The following is a 22,545-nucleotide window of genomic DNA, read 5'->3' as shown; positions in this document are numbered from 1 at the left end:
GGACAGGACAGGAGGGCATATGGGGTCTCTCAAAGGCTTAACACAACTGAGAAATCTCACGCCTGTCTGTTCACATCAGCTCCTGTCGACTGACGGCTGTCTGTGCCAGATGTCTGCAGCTGTGAGAGGGGAGACAGGGAAAGAGCCAGATGTTGAGTGTGGGAAGCGTGGCTACAGTTCCTGCTCCTCACATACTCCTTGTTTCTAGAGGATGCCCACTTGCCCGGGCCTCCCCGAGGATTAGGTGAGGCACTGAGCTGGGGTCTGAGTCAGAGTCTCCCTCAGCTTGTCTTGTCTATTCTTGTGTGAGGAGATGAGAGGGAGGGGGACTGGGTTGGGACTCTGTTCCATCTTTTACATTTTATCGATTTAGTTTTATTGCTTTAGTTTCATTTATTTAGTTTATGGACACTACAAACCCACCACTTTCAGCGGCCATTTTTTTCCCCTTTCATTTTATTGGATAGGACAGAGAGAAATTGAGAGGGATGGGGAGATAGAGAGGGAGAAAGAAAGAGAGACACTCGCAGGCCTGCTTCACTGCTTGTGACGTGTTCCCCGCCCAGCCTGCAGGTAGGGAGTCAGAGCTTGAACCTGGGCCCTTGTGCACCGTGATGTATGTGCTTAACTGGGTGTCCCATTGCCTGCCCCTCTCTGTCCCATCTTTAAGGGACAAGGTGTAGGAGGCTAGCCTGTCCCCATGGAGGCCAACACAGGGCACAGAGCAGTGAATCCCATGCTCACCCTCCATCAGGAAACCTCTGCTGGGCTGGCCTGCCCATTCTCTGGGTCTTGAACCCTCTCTAACGGAGGGGCATGGGAAGCCCACTCTTATTCTTTTTGCTTTGGATAATTCTCTTCATATTTTCAGCTTATTCATCAGTTATATTGTGGCCGGAAAGTTCTCTAAAGTCACCGTGAGCCCGTGCGGCTTCAGGTTTGTATACAGATTTTCTCTTGAGAGAGCCAATTTCACTGAGCCGCTGCATGTAGGGGCGAGTGCAATGTCTCTGGGTCAGGCCTAGTCAGCTCTCTTCACCTGGGTCGATTTAGGCTTCATTCAACAACATTCACTTAAACAATGTCCGTGTCTGTCCCTATCAGCACACCTGCACTTCCAGAGGCAGCTCTCAGCGGGGGAGAGAAGTGTGGCGGTGAGAAGCTTCTATATAAAACCATCCTAATGGCTTTTGGCTCTCACCCTCCCTGCAGCCCTGGGAGGTGATGTCGGTGCAGCCAGCTTGCCGCTGGATGGAACAAGTGTCAGGAAGCTTAAGCCATGCTTCCAGAGGCCCTTGGAGAGTCAATGTCTATGCCAGGAGCCATAGCTGGTTCTCCCTGTCTTCCCCCCCTTCCTCTCTCTCTCTCTTGCTCTCTCTCTCTCTCTCTCTCTTGCTTTCTCTCTCTCTTGCTCTCTCTCTTTCTCTCTCTCTCTCTCTCTCTTGCTCTCTCTTCCTCTCTCTCTCTCTTGCTCTCTCTCTTTCTCTCTCGCTCTCTCTCTCTTCCTCTCTCTCTCTCTCTTTCCCTCTCTCTCTCTTCCTCTCTCTTCCCCCCCCCCGATATAACATTGCTGCTTATATAATGTCTCCACAGAGTGCTGGGACTCTGTGATGCTGGCTTCTCTCTGCTCCCTTCCCTCTCTGTACACAGAGGAGGGAGGGAGGTGATCGGAGGATGGATTTGAAGCCTCCATCTGGTCTGAAAAGGCTCAGGGAAGGTTTGAGGTGGAGACTCAAGCGGAAGGTGGTGGAGTGGGGGCGGTGGCATCTTACTGAGTAGCCTGTCCTCCTGTGGCACTTGACCTTGGCAGGGTCTCAGGATGAAACACGACTTACTTACTGCCTCTCAGAGCCGAAATTTGTATGTTCCGTTGCCTCTGGCCAATGAGCAGGCTGCATGCTTGGGAATCTTTACTTAGCTGGTTTCTGGGGGTGGGTGCGGGGTGGAAGTCGAGGGCATGTATATCAAGCAATTTTTGAATTATGTCTCGATTAGCCTCTGTGAATGTCTCTCAAGGGAGCCGAGAGAACTCTGTGAGCAGAGCCTTTGAAAAGTGAGTTAGAGAAAGCAAAGGGGGAGGGGCACCCTGTACCCCGCAGGGAGCAATAATTATAAACAGCACTTCCATGTAAACAGTCTTAATGCATTTTCTATATTGAATTCCTTCGAGTAAGGCTCTGCGGGGGTGTCTCACTGCCTCCTTCCCCAGGGCTAGACCCCCTGAAATGTTGGGAACAGAGCAAGCAAGCTCTTCCTCCACCCACCAACCCAGCCACCCAGCCACCCAGCCACCAGGGCTTCCTCAGGTCACTCAGACTACGTGGTGTGAATGACCTTGTGTGACTCGCTTTTACTGTGTGTGTGCAACTCAGGCATCCAAGTTCGACATCCTCGAGGAAACACTCACGAAAGACATGTCCCTGATATCTGATTACTGTACAAAATGGCGACTAATCCCTAGCACTGCAAAAACGGTATCATCTGTTTTCCATCTACACCATGCCTCGGCCTCGCATGAGCTTAATGTGCAGCTTGGCGGTACGAGAATCCGGCATGAAGCCCAGCCAGTCTATCTTGGCGTTACTCTCGATCACACTCTGTCATTTCACAAACATCTCATAAAAACTGCAGCAAAGGTGGGCGTGAGGAATAACATCATTGCAAGACTGGCCAGCTCCTCATGGGGCGCGAGTGCTTCCACACTACGATCATCATCTCTGGCATTATGCTATTCCACTGCAGAATACTGTGCCCCAGGATGGTTCCGTAGCCCCCATGTCCACTTGGTCGATTCCAAATTATATTCCTCCATGAGGATCATTTCTGGAACCATCTGTTCCACCCCGGTTCCACGGCTGCCAGTTCTTAGCAACATCGCCCCGCCAGATATTCGTCGGGATGCGGCATCATCTAAGTTCATTTCCCACATCTACGCTCGACCGGACCTGCCAATATACGCGGATATCTTCGCCCACCCTGTCCAACGCTTGACGTCTCGTCATCCAATCTGGTCCCCTATGCCTACACTGAACTTCTCTGTTCCAGACTCTTGGAAACAGAGCTGGCAGTCAGCTGAGGTAAAGAACAAACACCTCATCACAGACCCCTGCGAGCGTCAACCCTGCTTTGACCTAGCACGTTATGATCGGGCCCTCCTCAATCGCTATCGAACAGGCCATGGCCGGTGCGCCGCTATGTTCCATCACTGGGGAGCCAGAGACGACCCGAACTGCCCCTGCGGCTCCAGACAGACTATGACCCACATAGTCAACGACTGCCCCCTCTCCAGATTCAAAGGAGGTCTCGAAACTTTACATCAGGCTCAACCTGACGCTGTTGACTGGCTACGGAAGAAGGACAAACGCTAGAAGAAGATTGAGTAGACAGAGAGAAACTGAGAAGGGAGGAGGTGATAGAGAGGAAGAGAGACAGAGAGACACCTACAGCCCAGCTTCACCATCCGTGAAGCTTCCCCTCTGCCGGTGGGGACCAGAGGCTTGAACCTGGGTCCTTATACACTGCAATGTGAGTGCTTAACCAGGTGCGCCACTGCCTGGCCCCATCATGGATTTTCTTACACAGAATGGAATTGGGGGCATGGTCAGTAACCCAACCACTCAGTTGTTTTCAAAGCCTTGTAAAGATAAGGACTTCTATTATTTACTTATTTATTGAGAGGGCAATGGTTTATATTAAATATAGATGTTGGTATGCGTTAACATTTCTCAGATTTCTGAAAACACTTTTCAATCCTCAGTTTAGGTCCTTCTCCCAGTCACTAACTGCCAGAGAAATGCAAACAAAGACAACAGTGAGATCCCACTTCTGTCCTGTGAAAACGTCACACAGCAGAAACTACAGCAACAACAAATGCTGGAGAGGGTGTGGGGACGAAAGAACCCCTCCTGCACTGCTGGTGGGAATGCCAATGGGTCCAACCCCTGTGGAGAGCAGTCTGGAGAACTCTCAGAAGGCTAAAAGTGGACCTACCCTGCAATTCCTCTCCTGGGGATAGATCCTAAGTGTCGTATGCTTTACATTGGTTTGTTCTAGCCCTCCCCCGCCAAGAGAATTAGATCAGTCCAGTTAATTTCGCGGGCCCGCTTGGCCCCACCCCAAGGAACCCCGGGAGAGGGTTCCTGAGTTCGAGAGTGCCAGAGTTTGAGAGGGTTCCCCAATACGAGAGTTCCAGAGTTCCAGAGTAAGAGAGAGTTCCTGAGTTCGAGAGTAAGAGAGAGTGTGCTTGCGCCGCCGCAAAGAGACAGCAGAGTTCTGTTTGGTGATTAGTTTGTCTTAGTTTATGAATCGTTGTTCCTGAATAAAGAAATACAGCTTCCCTGCCCAGCCGTTGTCTCTGCATCTCTGTTACCTGCCTGTGAAGCTAGCCCGGCCGGCTAGAGCCTGCCAAATTTTAACAACAAATGGCGCCCACGTGGACCTGACCTGCGCATCTCTCAGATAAGTAAAGACAATTTGGCTACCTATGCACTATGGCCTTCTCTTCTGCTTGTGAAGAGATCTCCAAAGGCCTCTGCTCTTTCTTCACGAGACTGTTTTGCTGTTTCTGGAACATTTATCTCTGGACCACTCTGTGGTTTCCACTCGCTCGGGTGAACTCAGAACAGCCAGAGGGAAGAGCCAGCGGGCGGGAGGCGAGGCGCGGAGCTGCCGTTTCACCTGGTTAAACAGCCAGCCAGCCGGCTGCGCCCAGACAACCCCGCGCACTGCGCCCGCAGCCCCGCAGCCCCGCAGCCCCGCGGCCCGCAGGAGGCCGACGCCAGCACACAAGAGCCCCAAGAGCCCGACGCCAACACGCAAGAGCCCGAGGCCAACACACAAGAGCCTGAGGCCAGCCCACAGGAGCCGGCTCTCCACCGCGTGGCGCAGGGCACTGGACGCGTGATCCCTCCACGCTGCTCGGCCACTGCAAACAGGGCAGCAGACATGGCAGGGCCATGGGGCAGGGCCACGCCGGCCTATCATGGCCGCCACCCCTGGGCACCTAGGCCTACGCCTTCTACAAAACTGGCCTGTCTGCCCTCTTTCTATGAATTCTGGAACCATCCCGGGCCTCCCGGACCCCCGGGCTCCCTGCCGAAACTGGGCACACGAGATCTCCAGCCGCCGGTCCGGTCTGAAGGCAGACAAGCTGGAGTACGCGGAGATTTGTGCAGAGATCGCAACCTGCAATTCCTAGAAGTAAAGCTGTGCGGGAAGCCACCTCCGGATGGTGAACACCCCCCCCCCAAACAACTAAGACAGTACAGATTTAAATTCGTGTTTAAAATGACATGTCTTCGTAACAAAGGTTTCTCTCCTTGTGTATTAATGACCATGTTTATGTGTATGTTTAAAGTTTGGTAAACAGTAGCTTTAAGGCTAAATTCTTACTAGTCAAAGTTAAATGAAAAAGGTTTTCAACATAATTCTCATAAAGATAAAATTAACTTACATTTAAAGTCTAAGGTAAAAAATTAGTTAACAATCAATATTGTTAACTAATATTTTTTGTCTAAACAAAAGGTTAAATAGACTTGTTGATGTGTAAAACTCTCCATTACCTTCTCTATTAGAAATGGTAGATCGCACAATGGCTATGCTAATTATTCTCATGCCTGAGGTTTCCTCTCCGGCCCACACCTAGGGTGTGTCTCCATCTTGAATGGGTGTAACAAAAGGTTAAAAGACGTTGTTGATATGTAAAAGTCTCAAATTCCTTCTCTGTTAGAAACGTTGGATCGTGCAGTAGATATGCTAATAACAAGTTTTGTTTCATAGTAAGTAAGTTGCAGCCAGCTGCCTTTGGGACTCTAGGCCGTTCCCTGCCCCCATGCAAATGCCTGTCGAGGCAAGTAGCCCCCCAGAGGCAAGAAATGTTTTTTCAAAGCTGATAAAGTTTAGTTTGTGCCAGTTTCTTTTTTAAAAAATGCCTGTACGATATAGGTTTCTGTTCACCCCACACCCTTGATACTATAGTCATTTAGTTAAAAAGAAAAGGGGGAATTGTCATATGCTTTACATTGGTTTGTTCTAGCCCTCCCCCGCCAAGAGAATTAGATCAGTCCAGTTAATTTCGAGGGCCCGCTTGGCCCCGCCCCAAGGAACCCCGGGAGAGGGTTCCTGAGTTCCTGAGTTCGAGAGTGCCAGAGTTAGAGAGGGTTCCCCAATACGAGAGTTCCAGAGTTCCAGAGTAAGAGAGAGTTCCTGAGTTCGAGAGTAAGAGAGAGTGTGCTTGCGCCGCCGCAAAGAGGCAGCAGAGTTCTGTTTGGTGATTAGTTTGTCTTAGTTTATGAATCGTTGTTCCTGAATAAAGAAATACAGCTTCCCTGCCCAGCCGTTGTCTCCGCGTCTCTGTTACCCGCCGTGAAGCTAGCCCGGCCAGCCAGAGCCCGCCGAATTTTAACAACACCTAAGAAACCCAACACACCCATCCAAAAAGATCTGTGTACACCTGTGTTCACAGCAGCACACTTTGTAACAGCCAAAACCTGGAAGCAACCCAGGTGCCCAACAACAGATGAGTGGCTGAGCAAGGTGTGGTCTAGATAGCCAAGAACTTCTTGAATCATGGGAAATCTTCCCTGAAGGCTCAGCGTGAAAGACATGAAAGTAAGCAGGTGTCTCAGAAAGCGGGAGACAAAGGACATTGTTTCTCCTCCACGGGGCTCCACGGGGTCACTGATGTGGACTTTGACCAGCCTGTTTTACACGCGGCCCTGAAACATGCAGAGAGGGGCACTGAGTGGCAGGGCAAGGCTGGACCCAGGTCTACCTGCAGGAGCCAGGGGCTCGCCCCTCGCCCCAGGTGGACATGGCAGTGAGGGTGCCTTGGAGCCAGGCCTGGGAGGGGCTCAGGCCCTCACAATGAGCAGAGGTGGCTGTCCCACTTCTCCGTGGATCTGTTCACTGGCCGGCTTCCACCCAGTGCTCTAGTCGCCGGACTTGCTCTGGTCTTGGAAGGAGCCTGGGAGGGAGGAAGTGTGGGTGAGGGTGTGGTTAGGGGAGGGGCTGGGGGCTTTAGAAGCACCCCCCCACATATACACACTGCAGCAGGCAAGAGAGTTGCAGAGACACTTACTGGAGAGATACCAGGAGTTCGAGTGCAGGCCTGAGCACCAAAGAAGGCCTGGGGCTTTCTATGCCCAGTAACAGGAAATGACAGATGTTCCTGGGGTGGGGGGCGGGGGGCTCTGGATTTGGCCCATTTTTTTTAAATGTCGTTTTCTATTATCTGTGACTGATTTTAAATGTGACTTTATCTATTTTCTATGTGGTGCCCGGGTCTCAGGCACATGTGATATCAATACTCAGAGATCTTCCTAGGGACAGCTTTATTTTTCTTTATTAGTGAATTAATAACAACTTATTTATTTATTTATCTTCCAGGGTTATCACTGGGGCTCGGTGCCGGCACTATGAATCCACTGCTTCTGGTGGCCATTTATTGCATTTTATTGGACAGGACAGAGACACATTAAGAGAGGAGGGGGAGATAGAGAAGGAGGAAGACAGACAGACAGACACCTGTAGACTTGCTTCACCACTTGTGAAGGGAAACCCTGCAGGTGGGGAGCCGGGGGCTTGAACTCGGATCCTTGAGAGGGTCCTTGCTCTTGGCACTATGTGTGCTTAAGTGGGTGTGCCACTGCCCAGCCCCCCTTAATAATGGTTGGCAGGATTATAAGATTACGGGGATCACCGAATTTCTTTGTTCTTCCCCCAAGTGACCCCCACCTATCTTTCAAGGTCTTAGAAACAGTTTGGCTCGTTCTAAGACGCCCTCCCCCATTGCAATCCTGTGTTTCAATTCTTTATATTTCACAAGTGAGCCAAAGCAAACCACCCAGCAGTTATCTTTTACCTCCTCTATTTCCAGTTCTACCTGGTTACAACTTTCTTTCATTTTGAGAGAGAGAGAGAGAGAGAGAGAGAGAGAGAGAGAGAGGGAGAGAGGGAAAGGAAAGACAGGCACAGATACCACTCCACTCCCCAAGCACTCCCGTGTAGTGCTGTGGCTTGAACCCAAGGCCCCACGCATGGTCATGTGCGAGCCCCACAGGAGAGTCTGTTTCCCCAGCCCTGAGGCATTTTTTTAAAAGATCCTTCAGGCCTACAGTGAACGGTACACATATATCTTATTCATATTTGGGAGCTGCTCTCTGCCGTAATCCAGCTTTCTAGCCCTATTCTCAACTCTGACACCATCTTCCCAGACATGTTTAGTCCACATGCATGTTAGCTATCAGGCTCAGGCAAAAATTTACTAAAGTCAGGGGCCCCTTGGAAAATACCTAAAATAATCTTCCCAGCTTCTTCCCACACAAAGGCCCTAGTTTCATCTACTCTACTCCTACCTTTGGGCTCCTGTTTATTTAACAATTTGCTTTATATGTTACCGTCTTTCAGCTACCAAGTCGCAGATGCTACCATGACGCCAACCTGAATTCCCTGGGCAGACGACCTCACCTCTCCAGAGCCCTGCCCCGCTAGGGAAAGATAGAAACAGGCTGGAGGTATGGATTGACCTCCCAATGCCCAGGTGCAACGGAGAAGCAATCACCGAAGCCTGACCTTCCACCTTCTGCACCCCGTAAATAATTTGGGTCCATGCTCCCAGAGGGATAAAGAATAAGGAAGCTTCCGATGGAGTAGATGGGACATGGAGCTCTGGTGGTGGGAACTGTGTGGAATTGTACCCCATTATCTTACGATCTTGTTAACCATTATCAAATCACTAAGAAACAATTAAAAATTTTTTTTTTATTTTTTTTATTTTTATTTATTTTTTTTCCTCCTCCAGGGTTATTGCTGGGCTCGGTGCCTGCACCATGAATCCACTGCTCCTGGAGGCCATTTTTTTCCCCCTTTTGTTGCCCTTGTTGTAGCTTCGTTGTGGTTATTATTATTGCCTTTGTTGACGCAATTCGTTGTTGGATAGGACAGAGAGAAATGGAGAGAGGAGGGGCAGAGAAGGGGAGAGAAAGATAGACACCTGCAGACCTGCTTCACCGCCTGTGAAGCGACTCCCCTGCCGGTGGGGAGCCGGGGGCTCGAACCGGGATCCTTACGCCGGTCCCTGCGCTTTGCGCCACATGCGCTTAACCCACTGCGCCACCGCCCGACCCCCACAATTAAAAAATTTTTAAAAATCCTTCTGGACTGGAGTGGAAGTGGGGAGGCTCAGCAGGTAGGGCACATTCCTTACCATCCCTCTGCCCCTGGGTCTGATCCTTGGTACCACATGGGAGCACCAAGCACAGTACTAAGAGAACTCCATGAAAGGTCAGGAATGTCATCATCAGCCCTCCTGTGGGCCTCTCTAAGTCCTTTATCTAGATTCTTTCTACCCCAAGATCCTAATTCTCATCTGCTATAGTTCCACTTACTGGTTCCAGTTCATCAATCATTTTGTCCTGCCTTATATCTGACCACCTTTCAGCTACCAAGTTGCAGAGGCTACCATGATGCCATCCTGACTTCCCTGGGCAGACGACCTCACCAGTGTGCCCTGGAACCTCCCCTCTCCAGAGCCCTGCCCCACTAGGGAAAGACAGAGACAGGCCGTGGTGTGAATCCACCTGCCAACGCCCAAGTCCAGTGGAGAAGCAACTACAGAAGCCAGAACTCCCACCTTCTGCACCCCAAGAAGAAGTTTGGTCCATACCCCCAGAGGAGGAGAAATATTAGGGGAAGACGACCAGAGAACTCTGAAGCCCAATTCCATCAGCACTCAGAGAGAGTAGAGGAAAAAAGGAAGGACATTCTTAAGTAGAAATAGGTATAGGTGTGACTTAGAAAGGAAGAGAAGGCAGGACCATAGCAACAACAACAACAACAACAACAACAACAGGTCAAATCTATATAAATAGTTACAGAAATAACAATCAGTCCCTATCTGGGACCTTGAGAGAATTACTACACATTTTCCAAAGGAGAGAATGGGAACAGGGGTGGGAACAGTGCTGAATTATACCTCTGTTATCGCATAATTTTGTAAGTTCGTATTAAGTCACAATAAAATAATAATAATAATAATAATAATGATGAAAGAACTCCATAGGTGGTGGAGCAATGTTGTGGCATCTTGCCCCACCTCTCAAAAAAAAAAAAAAAAAAGAAGAACAGGAATCTGGGTCACTGGGTTGCCCAGCTGTATCACACATATGAGAGTCCCTGGGCACATTCCCAACACTGCACTGAAAGAGAGAGAAAGAGAGAAAAAGAGAGAGAAAGAGAGAGAGAGAGAGAGAGAGAGAGAGAGAGAAAGAACAAGGAGTCTAATGGGAGACTCCAAACCCAATGCACAGCAGTGTCCATTCCTGCCTCTCCCAACAGCTCTGGCCCTCCTGGGGTCACCTCTGCTCCTGGTGCTACATGTCACATCTTTTCCTGTTGTGTTGTTGTTGCCTCTCAGTGCACTTCCAAATGCACACACTGAGCTTTATGCCTGAAATGCTCGCTCTCTTCTTCTCTGTTCCCAAAGCTCTCGCTCAGAACTCCAAACCCACCTCCTGTGACCTCTCTCCTGGGAGCCTCCGTTCTTCCTTGCAGGATGGAGACAATCCTGCCCCCTGCCTCCTGCCCCTGGCTTTTCTGTGTGGACTTGTTACACTGCTCTCCCCCTCAGCGGCTGGCCTGCTCCAGCCTCAGTTTCCTCATCTGCCAAGCAGAGGGAACAGCAGCAGCACCCTCCCTCTTAGGGAGGGGCTTTGTTCAGGCTCCCCCCCCCCCCCGACTCCATGTTGGATTTCAAAGATGAGGCTGCCTTTGCTCTGACATGTCCCTCCGTTCCTCTGAGGGACAGCTCTTGTAGCATTCTCTATCTCCTGCAACTTTTCAAGAGGCAGTGGAAGAATGAATGAATGAATGAATGAATGAATGAATGAATGGGAGGGCAGAGGAATGAATGAAGGAATTCATTACTCTCTGATGCTCTCTTTTGGCTGTATGGGGTTGATCTCCCGCAGGCAAAACCTGCTTTCCCTAATTCTCCAAGGCAGGGAACACTGACTTGTGTTGGGTGCACCCTTGTTGTCACACAGGAAATGGATGTGGTGGTTCTGACCTGAAGAGGTGAAGCAGGTAGTGTGACAGACATGGCTGTCCTGGCGCTGGTCAGATGAGACTGACCCTTAGCACAAATTCCAGATCAACTCTCAGAAGTACATTTCAGAGGAGCACCTGGTAGAACATGCATACTGCTATATGCTCAAGTGCCTGGGTTCAAGCCCCGGGTCCCCACCTGCAGGGGCAACAGAGCAGTAAAAGAGCTTCAGCTCTCTCTCTTTCTGTCTCCCACTCCTTCCCTCTCAATTACTTCTGAAAAACAAATAACACAAAAGAAAAGAAACACACTTCCACTGCTCAATACCAGCCCACCTCTTCATCCTACTTAGTGACCCTCCCTTAGTGACCCTTCCTTAGGTGAGGCCCAGGTTTGGCTTTGACCAGACCTCCCTTCTGTGGGTTTCACACACGAGCCCAAGCCTGGCAGCCCAGCAGTTTGAGTTTCAATCCCAGCTCTCTGCCCTACTGGCTGTGTGATTCCAAGTAAGTAACTCTGTTTTCTTGGGGTGTGGTGGGGAAAGGGGCTTTGCTTACTGGCTATGGACGGGCAAGCTGAGCTTAGAGCCTTAGAAGAGGACTTGCTGGAGTCGGGTGGTAGCACAGTGGGTTAAGCGCATGTGGCACAGAGTGCAAGGACCGGCGGAAGAATCCCAGTTCGAGCACCCAGCTCCCCACCTGCAGGGGAGTCGCTTCACAGGCGGTGAAGCAGATCTGCAGGTGTCTGTCTTCCTCTCCCCCTCTCTGTCTTCCCCTCCTCTCTCCATTTCTCTCTGTCCTATCCAACAATAACGACATCAACAACAATAACTACAACAACAATGAAAAATAAGGGCAACAAAAGGGAAAATAAATAAATGTTAAAAAAATTTAAAAAAAAGAAGAGGACTTGCAAGTGTCTGAAGGCTGGGGAAGGTCTTCATATGCACACAGAACTGTCCTTCCAGACTTTGGGGTTTCACTTGACTTTTCAGAAAGAAAATGTTTTCAAAATTTCAGGGAATGACGATCACAGATCCATGGTTTCTCTAAATTCTAGCTAGAGCTTTCAAAACCCCTTATATACTAGGAATAGAGATCATTAGCAACAAATGAGGTAGTGCTCCAAGCTACGGAAAAGCAGAATCCGGGGGAGGGGCACTGAATTTGGCTTACTGTCCTTACCATAAAGTTGAATGTGAACAGGCTGGGTTCTTCTCGAGTCCCATGAAGCAGAGACAAAAACCACATTCTCTCAAGAAAATGGAGACTCATATTTTTAAAAAAGCGACCTGACATTTCAAAAAGCAAAGACATTGACAGAATTCAGGTCCCCTGAGTTCTAGTCCAGAACTTTTCCAACTCCACCATCCTGTCTCCAGTCTCCGTCTGTTCCAGTCCTGGTTGGTTATTGTAGCTAGTCGTTTGTCTGCAGATGTGTTTCAGGATTCTTCACACGCATGGACAGAACTTCTCTTGGAATCAGGGAAGAATGTGTGTTGAACACATGCTATGCAGTCAATGAAGATACAACACTGGAGACCGGTCTTGCTGACTACATTACTCAACAAGTTTTGATATAAGCCACGCTCAGGTGACTCAGGAGGTGGTGCAAGTGGATAAAGTACTAGACTCCCAAGCATGAGGTTTGAGTTCAGTCCCCAGCATCCCATGTGCCAGAGTGGTTCTCTGATTCTCTTCTCTCTGTCTGTCTCTCTTTCTTATCCTCTTTCTAATATATATATATATATATATATATTCCTTTATTGGGGATTAATAGTTTATAGTCAACAGTAAAACACAGCCATTGGCTCAGTTTTCTGCATAACACTCTAACCCTCCACCTTGGTCCTCCCCCACCAGTATGTTCTAAGACCTGAACCCCCCACCCCTACCCCAGAGTCCTTTACTTTGCTGCAGTACACCAGTAAATCAATATTTAAAAAAAAAATACTCAGGTTGTCTCAGTAAGTTTCCAGAGCTCAAGACAAACCTTATTTTATTTGAAACAAATTTCCATAGAGAGGGGAGACATCACTCCTCATTCCTTGAGCTTCTTGAACTTTGAAAACCAAACCGTGGGCTTCCTAAGTCAAATAACCAGAATTCTTGCTTGCGTTCTCATGGAAAGGGAGGGAGGTTCAAGTCTTAGTGGGTGAGGGCAATGTTTCAGAGTAAAGGCTCTCATGGGGGGTAGGGGCTGAAGGGTGAGGGGTGGGGACAGCTAAGGGCTAGATATCAGTAGATGTCTTCCTGTTGCTAGATAGTGCGATTAGCTGTTTACCAAACTTTTTGCCACCATAGTTTACCCAATTATTTCTGAAGCAGAGTTCATCAACAGAAAGACTTTTAAAAATCACTGGCTCCAACAAAGAATTATAACAAAGAATTATAAAGCATTATCAGACTCTTGAGGGAGGATTGCTATGACTCGCATTAGTCTCACAGAGTTAGTTAGACTCATGCACACAGAAGATCAGAGCCCCTCCAGCTGCACTCCTGTCCCTGACCCCAACTCCACCCTCCAGACACTCAGTCCAGGGACAGCAGCATACCTCGGTGGGACTCACAGAGCTGGAGGCAGCAGGGCTAGATTTCCAATCTCCCAGGTCCTTGCATTTTTCCAAACTACTTTCACAATCTCTTGAGCTGAATGCAAAACAAGGCTGGAAACACACACACACACACACACACACACACACACACACACACACACACACACACACTTGCTTACGAGGGCCAGGGAAGCTCCAGGCTTCTGCTTACCATCTGACAAGTCAATCAGTCCCAGGTAGTGCAGAAGTTTGAGCGAGGAACACACCACCACCACGATCCCCAGAGTCTGCAGCCCCTCCGACTCGCCCTGTGCCCACATCCTGTGGACGAACTGGCACCTAGCAGGATGCCAGGTGGCCTTGGAGAGCCAGTAAGCCACACTTGCCGGCCGGCTGTCTTTTTGTCTTTTCTGCAGTGCTCCTTGTGGCATATCCTTCTTCCCCCCCTCCCTTCCTCCCTCCACTCCCCTCCCTCTGCCTCCACCTTTCTCCTCCCAGCTGGAAACCTCCGCGTTGTTTTGTAGTGATTTTTACTTCTATTTCCTCTTCTCCCAAGGTAGTGCTGGGAAGGCATAGTGGATCCCCCATCACCTTCACCTACTAACTGAGTGTGACCAGCTCCGTCTGCCACCCAGGGCCCGTGTGGCTCTAGACTGTTCCAGAGACGGGGGGACTGAGAGAGACAGAGAGGGAGACTGAGGGAGACAGAGAGAGACCATGGATGGCTTGCCTACTTGCCCAGTGAAAAACAAGTTACTCCTGCTCTGAAACACAGGGGACCCCAGCCTGGACATCACAGAGAGGCCTGGAAGCTGCATCTCCCAGAGAATACTGGGCTGTCAGGATAAACCATGATGAGTTTCTGCAAAGAAAGACATAGAAACCTATGCTGGGGCGTTTACGGCAGCCCAGTAGCTGCCAAGTGGGCCAAGGTCACAGTTGTATGTGTAGGTCTTGGGACAGTTTTTAAAATTTTTTTCACCAGGTTATCTCTGGAGCTCAGTGACTACCTACACGACAAATCCACAGCTTCTGGTGGCCCTTTTTAATTTATTTTTCTCCTTCTCTCTGTTATAACTGATAGGATAGAACCGAGAGAAGTTGAGAAGCAAAGGGAGCTAGAGAGGGAGAAAGACACTCGCAGACCTGCTTCACTGGTTGGAAAGCCCCCCCCCCCCCAGGTGGAGAGCAAGGGATTGAATCTGCCTCCCTGCACATGGTGATATGTGCGTTTAACTGGGGCACCACCACCTGGCCCCTTGGCACCATTTTTGTATCAGTATGGGAAACCATTGACGTGCAGTTAGGGCTGCCCCTGTAATTACTGGCAAGTAGGCAGGCAGGCAAGGAAAATAAGGTTGCCAGCAGACACTAAACACCAGAGAAAATCCTTGTGAAAAAAAACAAAAGAGCCCATGCCAAACAGGACAACTGAGTCTGCACTTAACCAATGACAGAGGCCAGCTAGGCAGCACCATCACTGTTGCGAGAAAGACCCCAGGGCTAGAAACAAGGCCCGCAGCCCCTTGCTGCTCTCCGCAATTGCAGGGGCTGGGTGAGGAGGTGAGAAGGCCCTTACCAGGTCAGGACTTCCTTGTTTACAGGCCTTCTGGCCTCATAGGCTAGTCCTCTGACCACTGACTGACTTCTAACCCTAGGACTTCAGAACAGCTAGATCTCAGGTGAGCTGTCTAGAAAGATTTAGCTCTGACTTTTTCTAGCAATTAACGGGGTGCTTTGCACAGGCAACCTCCCTGGATTCTCATGATAGGGGCTGTGATTTGATTGATTTCATGAGCAAGAGAGAGAGAGGGAGAGGGAGGGCAAGGGGGAGGGAGAGGGAGGGTAAGGGGGAGGGTAAGGGGGAGGGAGAGGGAGGGGGAGGGAGAGGGAGGGGGAGGGTAAGGGGGAGGGAGAGGGAGGGTAAGGGGGAGGGAGAGGGAGGGGGAGGGCAAGGGGAGGGAGAGGGAGGGGGAGGGCAAGGGGGAGGGAGAGGGAGGGTAAGGGGAGGGAGAGGGAGGGGGAGGGTAAGGGGGAGGGAGAGGGAGGGGGAGGGTAAGGGGGAGGGAGAGGGAGGGGGAGGGCAAGGGGCAGGGAGAGGGAGGGGGAGGGCAAGGGGGAGGGAGAGGGAGGGGGAGGGCAAGGGGGAGGGAGAGGGAGGGGGAGGGTAAGGGGGAGGGAGGGGGAGGGAGAGGGAGGGGGAGGGTAAGGGGGAGGGAGGGGGAGGGGGAGAAGGAGAAGCTGAGCACGACATTCAGCTCTGGGACCCTCACACATGCAAGTCCTGTACTCTACCACTGAGCACCTTCCTGAGGGCAAAGATCTAGTGTTTATTTTTTATAACAGTGTGTGTGTGTGAGAGAGAGAGTGAGAGAGAGAGAGAGAGGCAGACAGACAGACATGAGCACACTGCTCAACCCCACAGGGCTTAGTGCCAGGACGACTATGAATCTACTGTTCCTGGTGGCCATTTTTTCCTTTTCTTTTTTTCTTTCTTCTTTCTGTTATAAATGATAGGACAGAGAGAAATTGGGAGGGGAGGGAGAAGAGAAAGAGCGAGAGAGAAGAGATACAGGAGTTAGGTGGTGGCGCACCTGGCTAAGCGCACACATCACAGTGCACAAGGATCAGGGTTCAAGCCTCCTGTCCCCACCTGCAGGGGGAAATCTTCTCGAGGGGTGAAGCAGGGCTGCAGGTGTCTCTCTGTCTCTTCCCCTTTCTATCTCCCCCTCCCCTCTCCATTTCTCTCTGTCTCTATTCCATAACGAAGAAAAACAAAGATTTAAGAGAGAGAGAGAGAGAGAGAGAGAGAGAGAGAGAGAGCTGCAAATTTGTTTCACCTCTTGTGAAGCTTCCCTCCTGCAGGTGGGGAGCAGGCGTTCCAGCTCCAGTCCTTGTGCATGGAAATAAGTGTTCTGAGTGGGGGTGTGCCCTCACCCAGCCCCCCAAGCTGCCACTTTTGATTTCCAAGAAGACAAGAGAAACTGAGGTCTCACACACAGGGCCTGTCAGTGCCGTGAGGGATGCAGGAGTGGCTTCCTAAAGACCCTCTTTCCTCTCATCACAGCTCCACTTGCTGCTGTCGGGTCTCAGAGCCAACCCCCCCTGCCGGGAGAGCCTGAGGGTACATCTTCCGGAGCTAGTGCTCTCTGGTTGGAGAGAACTCAACTGGAGCCGATCTAGGCTGCTGCGTGGGAGAGAGAGCAGGAGCTCGTGCCGCACTAACTTCGCAGGAGATACACTCTGGAACTCTCGGAGCCGGAAAGCAATTTCCAAGTGTCTTTAATCAGAAGAGCAGCTGTTTTTATACTCTCCAAGTAGGGTGGAAACAGGATGTGACATAGAGAGGGTGGAGAGAAAAATGACTGGTGACAGTCAGAGTGTGACAAGGAGAGGATCAGGGTGTGACAAGGAGAGGGGGTGGAGCAAAAACATATCATGAAACAGTGGGGATTGAACCAATGCCCTGGAGGGAGTGTGGTGCTTTATGTAAATGTAAAAGTGATTTATGTAAATAGACCAAAGCTTTGAATGGGATTAAATCTATCCCTATATAGGCATATGGTTAAGAAGAAGCCAGGGGGAGCTGGCATACTATCCAACATCCCCCTCCTATACACACCCCCCTTTTCCATCCGCGTGGAAGACCCAGCGTTGTCTCCATGAGAAATGTCTGCCCTAGCTGGAGCAAGTGTGGTGCCCACCTCACAAATGACTTTTCCTTATTTCCATATAGATTGTCAGGTGAATAAATCTGCCTTGCAAATAGGCATATGTTCCGGAATTGTATACTGTGCTCATTGATTAGCTCCAAATTACTTTATTTTTATTTCTTGCATCTCCACTCTGTCGGCCTTCTCCAATCTTTCATCAGCACTGACAAGCATTATTTTTTTCACTGGGGTCTTGGCTCTAAAGACACAGTGGCCTGGCACCTGGTTGGGTGCACATGTTACAACGAGACCCTGGTTCGAGCCCCCCTGTCCCCACCTGCAGGGGGAAAGTTTTGCAAGTGGTGAAACAGTGTTGCAGGTCTCTCTCTCTCTCTCTCTCCCCCCTCTATCGCCCTTTTATCTCTCGATTTCTGGCTGTCTCTAGCCAATAAATAAATAAATAAAGATAATAAAAATTAAAATAAATAAATAAATATATATATTTTTAAAAAAAGACACAATGGCCTGACATGCAGCTCAGTGATGGAGTGCATGCCTTGCTTGTGTCAAGTCCTGGGTCCAATCCCTGGTACTGCATAACCTTCCTACCCACCAGTAATAATAATAATAATAATTATAATAATAATAATTATTATTATTATACTCCTCGTTCTTTTTGTTAAAACAGAGCTAGAGTTTCCACCATCTGTGGGATGTTTTCTCTGGGTAAGGATGGTGCCAGTTACTGGCTCTTCTTCTGATGCAGAAGCCACGAAGGGCTGACGTCTAGCTGACAGGTGAACACAGATCAAAATAATCAAGGCCTGGGGGTTGTTGGGTGGTGGCGCAGCAGGTTAAGCGCAGGTGGCGCAAAGCACAAGGACCGGCATAAGGATCCCAGTTTGAGCCCCCGGCTCCCCACCTGCAGGGGAGTCACTTCACAGGCGGTGAAGCAGGTCTGCAGGTGTCTGTCTTTCTCTCCCCTTCTCTGTCTTCCCCTCCTCTCTCCATTTCTCTCTGTCCTATCCAACAACAAATGACAACAACAACAACAATAATAGCCACAACAATGATGAAACAACAAGGGCAACAAAAGGGGGAAGAAATGGCCTCCAGGAGTAGTGGATTCGTGGTGCAGGCACCAAGCCCCAGCTATAACCCTAGAGGCAAAAATAAATAATAAGAATAATCAAGGCCCCCCTGGAACCACGGTTGGGTGGGATGACTACGTGGGAATTTTGGAGGAGAGGAAAGAAACTCTCTCTTTGTCTCTCCTTTCCTTCCTTTCCTTTCTTTTGCCACCACATTTATCTCTGGGGCCTGGGAGGGGGGGAGCCTACACAGCTACACTGTTCCTGGCAGCCTTTTTGAGTGAATTAGTTTGAGAGAGACAGAGACTGTGAGATGGAAGGGGGAGGTAGAGAGGGAGGGGCAAAGAGAGATACCTGCAGCCCTGCTTCATTGCTCATGAAGCCCCCCCCGTAGGTGGAGACTGGGGGCTTGAACCTGGATCTTTGCACATGGTAATGAGTGTGCTCAGCCAGCTGTGCCACCACCATGCCCCCAATGTCCAAAGGACATTAGGGTGAGAGACAGATAGTCAAAGAGGGACAGAGAGACTGAGAGAAAGAGAGACAGCTGTAGCACTGCTCCACTGCTCATCAAACTCTCTCTCCCCCCTGCAGGTGGGAACTGGGGGCTTGAAACCAGACCCTCAAGTTCTATCAGGTGATTTACCACCTGGCCCCTAGAGATATTATTTCTAGGGGGCCAGGCGGTGGCGCACCTGGTTAAGCACACACACTACAGTGTGCAAGGACCCGGGTTCAAGCCCCTGGTCCCCACCTGCAGGGGGAAAGCTTCTCGAGTAGTGAAACAGGGCTGCAGGGGTCTCTCTGTCTTTCCCTTCCTATCTCCCCCTCCCCTTCTCAATTCTTCTCTGTCTCTATCCGATAATAAGTAAATACATAAATCTAAAAAGAGAGAGGCAGGGCAGGGGGCTGAGAGAGAGATTCTCTCTAGTAGGGGATTGAGACTTCCTCTGGAAATTTGCAGGTGTTTGAACTTCACTTCTCCTGTCACAAATCTTCCAGACAAAAGGCTCCAATGGACTTTCCTCTGCTCCTGTGTTAACACATCCTGAGTCTCTCCCCCTAGTCATCAGAAAAGAAACTCTGAGCTACTGAGGTGGCCCCCCTTTTCTCAGTGCCCTGCACCCCAGATTGAGCAGAGCTATTATCCAGAGACAGAGTACGGTGAGTGAGGACAGCCGGCTTGGCTACTGAGGGGACCTGCAGAATGCCTGGTGACCCCTTTGTCTCAGGAGGGTTTGCTGTTGGTCTGTAGGCTTCTCAGCAGTTCTCCTGGTGAGACACTGTCTAAATCTCATTTGGAGAAACTAATCTGCTGGGAGCCTCATCTTCTGGAATGTTCTGTTGCAGCCGGTGTAAAAAAAAAAAAATGTCCATAATTGCACTTGGAGTTTTTCTTTCAAAGGCATGAAAGAATTCCTCCAAGTGCCATCCAGAGCACCTGATAATCCAGAAAAAAAATTATTTAACTGCAAGATGGTTATGGTTCAGAGAGAAAATCATTACTATCCCCATTACTGGTCAGAACAGGGAGATACCTGAGCCTTTAGTTGGAGTGAGGCCACTGGCTGCATTTGTTAAATGAGTTCTATAATGATGATGATACTTGTGTAATAAAGTGATAACATATGCTTCCCTTCTTTTATTTATTTATTTATTTATTTATTTATTTATTTTTTATATTTAGTTTCCCTTTTGTTGCCCTTGTTGTTTTTCATTGTAGTTGTAGATATTATTGTTGTTGATATCGTCGTTGTTGGATAGGACAGAGAGACATGGAGAGAGGAGGGGAAGACAGAGAGGGGGAGAGAAAGACAGACACCTGCAGACCTGCTTCACCGCCTGTGAAGTGACTTCCCTGCAGGTGGGGAGCCGGGGGCTTGAACCGGGATCCTTACGCCAGTCCTTGAGCTTTGTGCCACGTGCGCTTAACCCGCTGTGCTACCACCTGACTTTCTTCCCTTCTTTTCTTCCATTCTTCTATCTTTGCTCTCTCCATTTCTCTCTCCCTCCCTCTTCCTTCTCTGCCTCCATCCAGCCTCTGGGCACATGCTAGACAGACAGGAAATCCTTCTCCACTGGGAAGCTTCACAGTGACTACAGAATCCTCTAGACTGCTCCATTCCCAAGTGCTGTTTAACCTTTTAAAAAATATCTTATTTATTTATTGGATTAAACAAGAAACTGAGAGAGAGAGAGAGAGAGAGAGATGAGATGCAATACTGCCTCACCACTCCTGAAGCTTCCTCCCTGCAGTGGGGGCTGAGGGCTTGAACCTGGATCCTTAGGCACTGTAATGTGTGCACTCAACTAAGTGTAGTCCTGCTTCATCTTCCAAATCACGCTGCACATTGTAGTTTGGAAAAATTCACAAGAAACTTTGAAACGTGCTTTGCAGCTTAATTGTTTTCATGGTGAGTAAATTGTTTTCATGTCAAAGACAAGACAAGAGGGGCAAAGGGAGAGAAACGAGTTGCTTCTGGCACTGCCCCCAAAGCAGACACTCTGTTGGCTTCTCCCCTGGCACGATCGCAACCACCCGTGAGGCCCTAGCTGGGGAGCTTGAGACAGGGAGGTGACATCGAAGGCTGGTGGCAGAGTCAGGTCTACATGTGGCTTTTCATTAAAGGGACCCCCCCCCCCCACCCTGCCCTCCTACCCAAGGCTCAGATTCAAGTTGGTCCAGGGTGGTGGGGGAGTCAGGGGTGAAGCTTGAAGCTGGCGGGCCCCACACCGGCTCTGGCTCCCCTCTCTTCCTGTCCTTACCCCGTCCCCCCTTCCTTCTGCCTCTCTCTCTAGCATTCAGGCTAACTCCAGTGTGTGCAGCCACTCCAGTCTGTGACGTCCTTATTGCCTGTAGCGGGCTATTATGGGCTGGAGAGGGTGCTGAGAGGTTAGATCCTTGCAGTGCACGGGTAAGAACAAGGCCTGTGCGCCCAGATGGAAGCCCTTCTCTCATCAGCCCATCACTGGGGATGGAGATTCTGCTCCCAGGTCTTGACTGTGGATTCCAACTGGATCAATGCCCCTCATCTGGCCCCTCAGAGCCCCAATCCCTCATGAGAACCTGAGAATAGATGTCTGGGTTTCTCTCTGGGTTTTTTTTTAGAAAATACCTGGGGAGCCAGGAGACAGCATACCTGGCTGAGTGCATGCCTTAGGGTGTGTGAGACTCTGGGTTCCAGCCCTGGCACCACATGGGAACACCATGAAGAGTACTGGGGAAGCTCCTGGATCTCCCCTTCTCCAAAAAAAGGAGAAAGAGGAGGAGGAGGGAGTGGAGGAGGAGGTGGAGGAGGAAGAGAGAGGGGAGCAGGAGAAGAAAAAAGAGGAGGAGGAAAAGGAGAAAAAAGAAAGGATGAAAGAGAAGAAAGGGATAAAGGAAGGAAGAAAGGGAAGAAAAGAGTAGAAAATTGAGTCAGGAAGCTACTTGTTGAGCGTGGGTAAGACGCTGTGTTTATTCCCCGGTGTCACATATGAAAAAAACAGGAGACAAAGGACAGAGGGCCTGGGCTGTGGCACACCTGGTTGAGCACACATGTTACCATGTGCAAGGACCCAGGTTTGGGCCCCGGCTCCCCACCTGCAGGGGGGATGCTTCCCATGCAGTGAAGCAGGTCTGCAAGTATCTCTCTCCCTCTCTTTCTCCCTCTTCCCTCTTGATTTCTCTGTTTCTATCCAAACTATAAATAAATGAAATATATATAAAATTTTTTTTAAAAAAAGAAGAAATATTAAGGCCAAAAAAAAAAAAAAAAACAGAGAGAGAGAAGGAAAGACCATTTCAGATCAACTGAGGGAGGATCATGGGTCCTGTTCCAAGATTTGTGCCCTCCAGGTTGAACCTGAGCCCCCTGCCCTGCCACAAACTCCCAGCATCCCTCCCTGCTCCCATAGGCCCAGGCTGAGGAGGTGGGGATGCAGCCTGTTTAGACAGTCACCTCTGGAGAGTAATGAGCATAGTGATTAAGGAGAACACAGTGTTCCCCAGGGAATGTCAGTGCCAATCATTAGCTGGTTTGAGCAAGACTCAACTGTCAACGGAGGCAAGTCATTTAGGAGTGTAGTCTGAGAGAAGCGTCTACATGTCCTGGAGGCTCGCAGTTTTTACCTTGAACCCTGATCTTTGCACATGGCAATGTGTACTATTAACTGGATGTGTTACCACCTGGCCCCACAATAATCAATAGGAATGTTATACCA

At 49.7% G+C, this 22,545-nt stretch overlaps 1 protein-coding gene across 4 annotated transcripts in view; it reads right to left on the bottom strand.

The window, feature by feature from the left end:
* The window catches only part of KCNIP1 (potassium voltage-gated channel interacting protein 1), a 162,953-nt gene that overhangs the window by 24,967 nt on the left and 115,441 nt on the right, over positions 1-22,545 (bottom strand). For 2 of the 4 annotated variants that reach the window (XM_060197141.1, XM_060197142.1), the window contains exon 1: positions 13,810-13,994. The exons of the other annotated variants lie outside the window; for them this stretch is intronic. In XM_060197141.1, coding sequence (XP_060053124.1) covers positions 13,810-13,918 — 109 coding nt within the window. In that variant the 5' untranslated portion in view covers positions 13,919-13,994. Of the gene's footprint in view, positions 1-13,809; positions 13,995-22,545 lie in introns of those variants that run through there. 4 annotated transcript variants of the gene reach the window in all.

This window comes from Erinaceus europaeus, chromosome 9 (genome assembly GCF_950295315.1).
Source record: "Erinaceus europaeus chromosome 9, mEriEur2.1, whole genome shotgun sequence".
Lineage (NCBI taxonomy): Eukaryota > Metazoa > Chordata > Mammalia > Eulipotyphla > Erinaceidae > Erinaceus > Erinaceus europaeus.
This window is presented reverse-complemented; position numbering and strand designations above follow the sequence as displayed.